This window comes from Mizuhopecten yessoensis, unplaced genomic scaffold (assembly GCF_002113885.1).
Source record: "Mizuhopecten yessoensis strain PY_sf001 unplaced genomic scaffold, ASM211388v2 scaffold9035, whole genome shotgun sequence".
Lineage (NCBI taxonomy): Eukaryota > Metazoa > Mollusca > Bivalvia > Pectinida > Pectinidae > Mizuhopecten > Mizuhopecten yessoensis.
The window spans coordinates 354776-367093 of NW_018407846.1; the positions used below are offsets into that span (position 1 = coordinate 354776).

The 12318-nt window shown below is 33.9% G+C and overlaps 1 protein-coding gene across 3 annotated transcripts; it reads right to left on the bottom strand.

The window, feature by feature from the left end:
* Positions 1–6540: 6540 nt before the first annotated feature.
* On the bottom strand, positions 6541–11849 carry LOC110457196 (ninjurin-1-like). 3 transcript variants are annotated; one of them, XM_021508357.1, is made up of 3 exons: positions 11769–11849; positions 11231–11432; positions 6541–8273 (listed from the first exon to the last, which is right to left on the bottom strand). In XM_021508357.1, exons 2-3 carry the CDS (start codon positions 11375–11377, stop codon positions 7896–7898), a joined length of 525 nt encoding a protein of 174 aa, XP_021364032.1. In that variant the 5' UTR covers positions 11378–11432; positions 11769–11849; the 3' UTR covers positions 6541–7895. The 3 variants fall into 3 exon arrangements, with proteins under 3 accessions (XP_021364032.1, XP_021364033.1, XP_021364031.1); XM_021508358.1 differs by having other exon boundaries at positions 11782–11844; XM_021508356.1 differs by having other exon boundaries at positions 11798–11834.
* Positions 11850–12318: the final 469 nt, after the last annotated feature.

The window sequence follows — 12318 nt, forward strand, 5'->3', positions numbered from 1 at the left end:
AACAATATCTGCATTAAATTTTATATAACCGCACATACTGTATAACTCATGTCCATGTCAAAAACACCCATGTCCATGCATAAGCATAATTAAGATGATTTCACCATACTCGCATGCGTTGTACTCACACAAACCCATATGCATGATATTAGACATTTTCAGACATTCCTGTATGTACTAGTACTGATTATTGAAATGTAAATTTATGCAAAGAGAAAAAATATCAGTCCCACACAAAAAGGTAAATGAAAAATTTGCACAGTCTACTGAGTACATTGCATTGTCTTTATAAGAAAGAGGAATTGAGATAGAGATTGAGAAAATAAAAAGAAAGGGAGAATAGAGAACATAAAGAAACGAGAGAAGAAATGTATGAAAAGTTGGGCGAGATGGTGGAAAAAGGAGGTGGATATTCACTCATGTATATTATATTATATATAGGTAATATATCGGCTTTGTGAAGGGCAGAACTTAAAATATGTATGATAGAGTATGTCTCAAAGATAATAATTATAATGATAATAGAAATGTATTACAGCTTAATTAGTTTGTCCCATTTTTTCCAGTCATTTTCAAATTTATGCTTTTTTAAAGTTGTGTATTTGTACCTGTGTGAATATTATATATACATATATCTACTTCATGTTTATGCCTATATTTCATTGTTGACATGAATTGTAATGTATGACGAGAGAAGGCTGTGATAAGTTGTAATAACTTGTGCCCAATCCCTTGTTCAATTTTATTGGCAATAAATATGTTTAAAGTCTAATTTAGGTAGCTCGAATTGTTCGCCATTATTATCATTTTTATTTTCCATATTTTCATCATCTGTATATTTTCATTCATGTTCTATTTTGATAACATTTGCTCTTTTCAAATCAATTCATCCTAAAACAATAACCGGCTATAGGACTGCGAAGATGTATATAGGCTGATTAAAGAAGACCTTAGTCTTAGGTTTGTTATACAATAATTCATTCATACATAGCTTTGGGTTTAGGGAAGAGAGTTTGTGTTATTGACAACAACCAAGTGTTGTCATTTATATCTTATAAAAGAAAGTTTAAAATGATAACAAATAATTATAAAAGTTTGATTTGTGGTCCTGTTAGGCCTCGTCGAGAGAAGTGCATTGCTCGTGTTACCCTAAGACGACTCGGCGAGGATATAGGCTAATAATACAAATTATTAAATAAGTATAAAAATGAGACATACGTTTCCTGTGAAAATTCGACGGGAATAGGGAAAAGACTTTCATGGCTATTACACAGCACACTGCTGGATATCAATCGTTGAGCGATCGCCCCACATTGTCAGTAAATTCAAGTAAACAATATCCACAACAGTTTAATCGTCGGAAGCGTTCGGTAACCTGATATTTTTTCTACTTCCTTGCCGTGAAATTTCTTTAACTCGTTATAAAAAATAAAGCTTAAACGTTTAATTTTACATAACGCAACGTATATGTGTGCTTTACCAATTGTTTAATAAAAGGTTAGTTGGGAGAGGGTGTCATGCATAATTTGTCCTAGGAAATTTAATTTAAATGTAATATAAAGCGATAAATAGTTTTAAATGTCCATGTGACGGTAAAATATAAATAAAACAAAACACGAAGACTAGTATAAACGGCTTGCGCTTTCGCCCATCTTGGGGCTCTTCAGGCGATTTTATATACATATATATATGTATCAAAACAGTATATTTTAAACAGACTGTTGCGCACCTGGGATGGTGAACTCTGCATGCCTGCAAGGTGTTTTTATATGTTCCATAGTTCATATTATAGTTTTTCTGTTGTCCTTAGTCGACAAGGGTGGGTTTGTTATCATTTGCATGCTATACTTGTTAACACCCCTTTGTGGACGATTTAATTGTATTGTTGTCAAAGTGCGCCATCCATCTGTCCTGCGACACAACATTGTTAATTACTTTATGTTTTAGTAAATGTAGCTTTTTTATAATTGATTCATTTTTATTTTGTACTCTCACTTTATGTATATTTAAAAAGATATGTTTGAAATAGTTTTTTTCTCTCCTAATTTTATCCTCTTATGCTGTGATAATAGTTCAGAAATCCAGTGACATTTTACTTCATTTACTGCGAGATTAGTTAATTTCAAATAACCAACAAAGTAATTTGTTTTGGTGTCATATATGACTAGGTCGGTAGTGGTTGGCCCAAATAAGTTAAGCTTTTAGCGCCGTTAGACTGTGTTTATATATTGTTATATTAACACTAACTCAGAGTGTATATTATTTCGCTCCACCTATATTTTATCCATGTAGGCCGTCGCTGATTTGCATGTATACCAATGCTTGTCACAGAAATAGCTCTACAGAGCTAGGTGTATGTTTCTTATATTGTATCTCGTAAAATTTATCAAAATAACTTTTTATAGACGTACGTAGGGTACATATCGTACGTCATCACCTGCATTTTAATGTCTGATTGCATCTTGCGGAATGAGTGAGAAAATATAGTGAATAATATTGAATTATAGTTCATCGTGCACAGGCAAATGGGAACCTCGAAATCACGTGTGTTTTTATAATTTTGAAATCCAAGGATTTCATGTGACGACACACATGATCTGAATATGATATTCAATTGCCTATGTGTATCGACACAAAGAGATCTACTGAGATTTCCATAGCTCCGTCATATGTTATTGACTTTTGCATAAAAAATGATTCTTAAACTAAAATGGGACTCGCTTTCCCAAACACAAACACAAATAGTGATATGGTCACATTTTCGTTCAATTCTAGTCCAACTAAATAAAGGGAAATAACTCGTATTCCAATTCACTGCTCAAATAGATGACACTCGTCACAAAATATGATTATGAAAATATTATTTTGCATTTCAATGCACATTTTCCATTGAAAAGTGATGAAATTGCATACGTGTGTGTGGTTATAACCTTCGTCATTGAGCCAAGATCAAGACAAATGGCAAATAATGTTAGTTAATATATTCTTCAATTTGGAGAAAATAAAAAACATGGCTTATCATAATTAATTAGCAGTTTGTGGCTACTACTGTTCTAATTATGTTGGATGTCATTGACCATCCTAGACATTTGATTAATGTACTGGGGCACGTATCTACTGATAATACTAAATTTGTTTGGCTTTATTATTATATATACGTACGTATTCAGCGACCGAAAGTCTATTAAAATCGATATTATAAATGGTTGTGTGACCTTGTGATTAGTAGCCACTAGGGTACAAAATGCCAATTGAATGTAACAGAAAATGAAAATAATAACCGGCAAAAAAAAATCCTAATAAATATTGACGATCATATTATTCCTCTTGCGTAAAAAATAGTAACGGGAAACCAAGTGTATTCAAATGTGATGTTGGGCCTTAGTGAGAAAAAGCATCTCCATTTTATCTATGTATCATTTGTTCTTCAGAAAATGAGACCATGCAATTGCCTCCAAACAATTCAAAGTTTGTGATAATATTGGGATATAGCTAGGTGTATATAGTTATTTTCAGTTTAAACATATTGTATTGTTCTAAATTCAAGCAAGGGGATTGGGCACAAGTTATGACAACTTACAAAAGCCCTCTCCTTAACAATGTGATAGCGACAATAGACATATATACACAGTTTTTATACCATAAAACGAATTTGGAAATCAGAAAAAGGAAAGAAGAAACAGATTGAAAGTGCAGGGAAATCACATGAATATCATAAAGCATTTCTTATCATATACAACAATATATATAATGTATAGTAATGGATAATGTGTCTGCCTGGCACATACTAGCTACACACTCTGCCTACTTCCTCTGTTCAAATTGTTAAAGTTCATAGTTGTTCCTTTTCGGAATGCCAGATGATATTTGAAATATATTGTAATGAATGGAAACTCGATGTTAACACTATAAAAATTGCTAAAATTAAAAAAAAGAATAAGATGTTATAATAGTTCCATTTTCACTAAGTAACGAAGAACCAGAAATCCTGGAATCTTTTACATATCTAGAAGTTTTATTTAATTGTAATGGCACTTGTCATTCAAACAAAGGATACTTCTATATTTAGTAGATATACGGGGATTCCAAAACACAACTATTATTGCCATTTTTGTAAGCTTTGTGTGGGATATACAGGAAATATATACAATAAGTCAAGATAATCTATTTAAAACTTGTTTTTAAACTAAGACTAAAACACAGTTCATTCAGAAATGACTTCATTATACAGATGTCCTCTACACGACAAATATTGAAAATTAAATTTCACATAGAAGAATATATACCTTCTTCAATGAAAATGACAGAAAATGTATTTTCTTTGTACTCTCGAGATATTGGTGACGAGTATCACTTTTGTTTTCTTTGTACTTTAGAGATATTGGTGACGAGTATCACTATTGTTTTCTTTGTACTCTCGAGATATTGGTGACGAGTATCACTATTGTTTTTATTTGTACTCTCGAGATATTGGTGACGAGTATCACTATCGTTTTTCTTTGTACTCTAGAGATATTGGTGACGAGTATCACTATTGTTTTCTTTGTACTCTCGAGATATTGGTGACGAGTATCACTATCGTTTTTCTTTGTACTCTAGAGATATTGGTGACGAGTATCACTATTGTTTTTCTTTGTAAGAAGGAAAGGTATTGTCCTTTGTGTAATGTTCACGTTAGCGTTTATTTTTAGAGAAAAACTCCTAAATAAAACGACAATATTGGAATACTAAACTGTGTGCATATTTGTTTTCATATACATTGCTGTTATCGTGTTCCACAATGTTTACTAGTTGGTAACATGTGATCTCTTGTTACACACCTATGCAGGCGGGTATAGCTGCCACCAAATTAAAAAATAAATAAAAATTCCAACATCAAAAATAAAGACATTTCTTGTGCCTGAATGTGTCTTCCGAAATCATTTATGCTGATATACAATGAAAAGCATGATTTTATTGAAGAATATCTTGTATGTTATTAACTTTACTATGTTTAACACATGTATGTTATGGAATAAACTGAATTGAACATGTATAATAATCGTTTACTACCTCAGTATCACCTGTCATGCCTACCTGTATAATTATTGTAAAATGCTTGGGTATCACCTGTGTTACCTACCTGATAAACTGCAAGGTTCAAGGTAATAAAGAATGAATAAATGTCAAAAAAACTGTATAATCATTGTTTACTACCTAGCTGTGTAGCCTACCTGTTTAACCATTGTTTACTGCCTAAGCATCACCTAGCTGTGTAGCCTACCTGTTTAACAATTGTTTACTGCCTAAGCATCACCTAGCTGTGTTACCTACCTGTATATCCATTGTTTACCGCCTAAGCACCACCTAGCTGTGTTGCCTGCCTGTATATCCATTGTTTACTGCCTAAGCACCACCTAGCTGTGTAGCCTACCTGTATATCCATTGTTTACTGCCTAAGCATCACCTAGCTGTGTAACCTACCTGTATATCCATTGTTTACTCCCTAAGCACCACCTAGCTGTGCTGCCTGTCTGTATATCCATTGTTTACTGCCTAAGCACCACCTAGCTGTGTAGCCTACCTGTATATCCATTGTTTACTGCCTAGCTGTGTAACCTACCTGTATATCCATTGTTTACTGCCTAAGCATCACCTATCGTGTTGCCTACCTGTTTAACCATTGTTTACTGCCTTAGCATCACCTAGCTATGTAGCCTACCTGTTTATCCATTGTTTACTACCTAGCTGTGTAACCTACCTGTATATCCTAGCTGTGTTGACTACCTGTACATAACCGTTGTTTACTGCTTTAGTATCAACTAGCTGTGATGCTGTATAACAGGTGTTATCATTGTTATGTACATAATCTTAACAAGGGAGACACAGAAGGTGAACATGGATGTCAAACGAGAACATAAGGTACAGTAATAATAAAGCATTTTCTTCTTGTTTCATTGTCAAAATGGATTAATTCAAGGGGAAACATTGTCTCTTTTGTTATTTTTTATGGTGTTGAGAGCAATTTTACCCGTTTTAGGGCTTTAGATAAACTTTTGCTCGAAAGTAGATATTAACCCCTAAAGTGTTTAAAATTACTCTGAACATCTTAGTTTTGGTCCAAATTTCAGGTCCCTGTGCTACAGCCCTATGTTCTATTCTTTTTGATGTATGCAGATGATATGGTGCTAAATAGCACCATATATCATACGATTCTATCCATTATTATTAGGCGGCAGGAATTTAAAGTCTATGAAGAATGTTAATAGCGTGGCCTTTTAAAAGTAACTAGCCCCGAACATTTGACCACAGCACTACCGGAACACATTATACTATGGTGTAAATGTAAACTAAATTTGTTGAAGGGTTCATGAGATATCTTGCTATGTACAGAAGCTTGTTATTTCAAAATTGGACTAATATGACCTTTGACCCTTTCATCAAGGCTTGGGAACTGCATCTCATTCAGTATTAACATTCTAGCTAGATCAAATATGTATAATGAAATAAAACATACATATGTTTAAATGTTAAGAAATAAGCAAAACAGTAAATCTTTAGCACAGTTTTATTTACCTCCTATAACATTGTATATATATATTTTACTTGATAACAGGTTTGCGGATTTCAGTATAAGTGTACAAAATAATATAACTTTGATAAATCAAGATAAGAAAAAATTACACTTTGAAGAGACGATGTATAAAAATATAAAACAATCCACATATCAGAAAACATATAAAAACATTTGATTTAAAAAGTATGCATTATACATTTGTTTATTCAATTCATAGATTGGTGGATCCAGTGGTGGGGGTGGGGGGTTATTAGGTTAGAGATCCAGAGGGCAAGATTTTCAGGCCTGTTCTCTTTGGCATTGGATATGACCCGGATAGCATAGTTGTATTTGTCTCATAAGGCCTGTTGTGTGTGCATGTCATTATAAAGGGGGATCTTGATTGCTGTAAGTAAAACCCGATTGGAATATTTATATTTCAAACCAAATATGGTGGCAAACCATGAAATCACAATTTAGAAAGAGTAAAATTCTGCGGCAAAGAATACTTTCTCAATAGATTCAGCACCCTCGACCAACCCAACACACACGCAGACAAATTTATGTAACAACTAAAAACTTGTTGTTCAATGTCTCCCCATTATCAGCCAATAGACAAACTTCGGTATGAAAAGTTAACAAAAGACAATATCTCTTTATATAGTGGGTCACGAGCCGAATTTAGAATGCGACACTCCTACTTCCCAAGATACATAACTATAGCAAGTTTGGTAAACGTAGGTGAAATAACATGAATGTTATGCCATGGACAAACTTTGGTATTAAAAATAAACAAAGGGCCATAACTCTATATATAGTGGGGCACAAAACCTGAGTTCAGTGCAAGAGATTCCGCCTTCCAAAGATACATAAATGTGGTAAGTTTGGTTAACTTAGGTGAAATAACATGGAACTTATGCTCCGGACAAATTACGATATAAAAAATAAACAAAGGGCCATAACTCTGTGTATAGTGGGGCACAATTCTGACTTTAGTGCAAGAGATTCCGCCTTCCAAAGATACATAAATATGGTAAGTTTGGTCAACGTAGGTGAAATAACATGGAACTTATGCCGTGGACAAACTTTGGTATAAAAAATAAACAAAGGGTCATAACTCTGTATATAGTAGGGCACAAAACCCAATTTCAGTCCAAGAAATTCTGCCTTCCCAAGATACATAAATATGGTAAGTTTGGTCAACGTGGGTGAAATAACATGGAACTTATGCTCCAGACAAACTTAACTTAAGTCACACAGTGGAGGCCGATTTTTACTTCCTCCTTACTGTCACAGTGAAGATGTAACCTTACTTCCACTCTGTTTATCACACAATTCACAAGCCACCTTATCTACCCAATCAGGAAGTTCTAGAGCGGGGCTCTCCTGGCACATGAAATGCCGATATCAAAATATTAACAACAGTCACTAGGGTTGTGAGTGCTAACGAACTGAAGCTTAAACGCCGCCTAGTGTTAGGGTTTTGTTCAATGTCATTTGTCTTGAAGGAGTCAGCAAGAATAAGAAGAAGTGTAGATGTTACTTGTAAAAAAACTGAAGCTATTAACAACCCAATCAGCATATTACGGAATGTATGATCTGTATCCATGAGAATGGAGCGTAGCTGTGTAGCATTGGAGGTCAACAGAGATACGTCCATCATGCCTTTGGTGAAAGTTTTCGTAGTTACGATTTTCTTGCTCTTTTCTTTCATTGGCAAAGGTGCATTTGGAAGAACCTGGAATGACATGAAATAAATCAATATAAAGAGATTTAATGACAAAAACAAATACCTGCAATATAGTTCCCTATCTACTTTAGATGTTGGTGTCTACCTCAAATCTTTTATATAAACTCTTATCACAGCACAGTTAATATCAGGAATCTGCTACATACAATATACTGGGTATGTAAAAAGACAATGCAAAGCAAAAACAAAACAGAGACAAAATACTGCAAGCAATTCATAGTCCCTCCTCAAAATAAACCTTTAGGTTTTAACTATAAAAAATGAACAAAGGGCAATAACTTTTTTACATGTATATCAAGCAGACAGGAGACAGGTTTGTGTACATATACAGATGACATTAAAGGGTATATTTAGTCAAACAACACCCTTAAAATTGATAAGATACTGAAAATAGATACCCCCTAAAGAAACTTTAAGTAGTTGATAATGACATGACCTGAAGCAACATCCACTGTTGTCAGTTATTCTTTTAGGAAAGCCGGTGATAAATATAGCTACGACAAAAATATTGCAATATCCGGGCCTTTCAGTGATCATGAGAAGTACACATGTACAGTACCACAGTGTCAGTCAGTCTGATTTTGAACATAAAACATGTTTGATGCTTTGAATTTACACCTACAATACGAGCAAGAATTATAAGTGCATGTATCATAATGAAATATTTATGTTCATAGTTGGATTTGAACAAAAAGAAACATGTTTAATTAGAGTATGCATGCAAGAGGTAACTGTTGGGAGAATTTCAAAGTGTACAAAGTATGCAGGTTTAAGCGTAAACTAAATTACTCATTTATAGCGTTGATCGAGTTGTTGTTTGAAATGCCAGTACGTGTATTTTTATTCCAAGTTCCAACTTGAGAAGTTAGCTGAATAAATCAAGAGTATTTTTATTCCAAGTTCCAACTTGAGAAGTTAGCTGAATAAATCAAGAATTTACCTTTCTCCTTGGCTGGAAAGACATTTTTTTCAGTTAGAAGTTCATGGACAGCTAACACGTATGATTGTACAGATAAGATTTTTTTCATTACAGAATAAGAATGCAAAGAACACATTGTCTCTTGTCAGTTTCTAGACTTGAACTATTCATAAGGATTATCAAACTCTGATACGTTTGTGTCATGATTATAAAATAAACTTCCTTCACTAAATTATCCCTTCAAGTGTCACATTTTTTCACCACGAGATACTTATAATGCCCACATGCAAAATTAGGCAATTGTAATGGAGAGAAAAGTAAATGAGATGCACCCAGACAAAGTGACTCATGGTGAGAATGAAGGGAAATAACTCTATATAGAATGGCATCAGACTTAATTTCAGTGTGATACTTACCTGGTAGTCATCCCAAAAAATATTTGTATATCAAATTTGTAAACTGTAGGCAAATAGTAAAAGATTTGCCCCAAACAAAGTGACAGATGGACTGACAAATGGACTTCAAATCTATAATCATAATCTCCTCCAGTAGTATCAGTTAGTAATAGTGAACAAGATTTGTTTAACTACATACTCTATTCTGTTAACTACTGTTATGAGAAATGCAGGTACAGCTTTTATTGGTCTTACTTGTATTCCATACCAGGCGAGTCTGGATTTGTAAAGTTATACTCTGTTGTAAGTAAAATGTTACTTAGGTGAACCTTGCAGTCGTAATACAAGAGTATTGTGGTAAATGCTGTTCTATATTCTGTACAGCAATTTCCCCTCTGTGTAGCAGCATCTAGACTAGCCCCTCGTATCTAGATTTACCAACCACATAACCCATGTATTGAATAGTATTAGTACCATGAATACCAATTCATCTGGAATTAATTATTTAGAAAGAAAAAAAATCATGTTATATTGATCACTTAGATGTCTGATTCTAGACTGGTCCCTCGTCTCTAGAAGATTGAACTATTTAGAAATAAATAAATTCTACGTTCTAAACTAGGAGGAGATCAAGCAAATAGTAAAATGCAGCAAGTTAATTCTTCATTAAAACCTAGGGGCTGGTAGCCAGTCTAAGCAGCATCACATCATGTTCAAAATTTTGGAAGATCCATATATATTTTCAATGGAAACTAAAATCAAACATTTTCAACTCGGCATTATCTTGTTTGACAATTTTAGTGAACTTGTTCTAAAAAAATTATTAACCAAAGTTTATTTTTTTTGTGATATTCTGAATCTCCTCCAAGTGATCAGTTGTTTGCTAAAATAAACAGTTCTATTACAAAAGTATATATATATCAATTTCTACTCAGTGCAACTACCAAATCTTGTGTGTTTCATTTGTCCATGAAATTGAACAGATTTCATCAAAATTGCCTGTGTGTATGAATACATGTTTTCTAATTTTGCAAGAACCAATCACATGCAATTTAGTAAGACATTACTGACTTGAACGAGAACAGGGGAACCTAGGAACTCTAGACATACGTTACATGAACCCATGGAGCTACCTGGTACTAGATGATCAACCCTGTCCAGGTGTGGCCATTGCATTTCTCTTTCTCCCGTTACAAAATTGGCAAGCTTGTCAACATTTCTTTCAAGCATTAGGTGTTAGCTTGGAAAGGGGATACTTAAACCTAGGTTGTAATTAGTTGTGTCTTCGGGGGCAAAGACTTAGAAATGTAGCGTTACTGGACTGATCATCGATGTCCAGGTAGCTCAATTGGTAGAGCGTCCATCTAGAGTTAGGAAGGTCCTGAGTTTGGTTCCTGTTCTGGCCATTGGACGGATCTCTTTCTCCTATCACAATTTCACTATATTAACTTTAAGTTGACTGTTTTAAATATTGTATGTATATTAAATGAATGTTGATCCCTGACAGTCATGTTAGTAGTTGGTAAGCATAAACAAACTAATTATGTACGATGTAATAATATGTTATATACCATATATATATTAACTAAAATAGATTCTGCTGGTCATATGAGATAGAGAGTACTGATCACCTTGTCTGTGGGTGTGCCTTGTGTGGGGAAAGACTGCAGGAATTGTCTGAACTGTTCTGCTGGATTAAACTTGTCATCAGGTGTACTAGAAATTTGTCCTGTATTAGCTCCTGGTGTTTTTACAGCAGATTTTTTCTTCTTGCCCATATCTGACCCAATATCAGCAATTGACTCCTTTGTTGCTGACACTCCCTTTATAGTACTAAATCAGAAAAAAACATCAGTTAAAACAATATTTGATATGACTTCTGAATTTCTAGGAGTTGGATATTTCAAACTAGTGTCTTAAGATTCAACAAATTCAAAACCCTTAATGACTCATATTTAAACTTTCAAAGACTCTATTTCAAAAATAGTCATTCAAATAACTGAAAGCAGAAAAGCATGCAATTTTCCAGAAGAAAAAAATGATAGACTAAGTAGTATTGAAAAATACAGCGATGGCAATCTATCATAATGATACAAATGCAGGTGAATGGGTGTCCAAAGAAGCTCATCATGGATAGATTATCTAAGTCCGTGATTTACCGTTACTTACATACAAGTCTTACATTAACTTTTACAGACCTCTTCTTTTCCACTATCATCTAACCCTAAACGTTTGGATGACACAGATGGCAACAATCATCAACGTTATACAGACGTTTGAATATATAGTAGCTACCACTAAACACCCGATTTCAAAACTGTACTGACCTGATTAGATGGTTGAACCAACTGAAATCGGTTACTATAACTATTATAAATCACAGGGACCTGAGAATATGTTACATCTTTATTTGCACCCAAACAAAGATGTTTAGAGTAATTTTTACACGTGGGGGGTTAGATCAATTTTAAATTTCGGTAAAAATGCCACCCAAATCAGTGTTTATTTGGACCTAAACTAAGTAATTTTACTTGTTTTAGGGGTTTAGATCTACTTTCGGTAAACATGACACCCCCGATGATCATATATATACGAGAAGGGTGGAAAGCTCTCGACGTTCAAAAGTCTATCCCACCTAACTTTCTTGCATCAAAAACAACATTTCTAGTTGATCTACGGAAAAATGCTTAGTATCGTTGGAAAGATGGATATTTTTTCT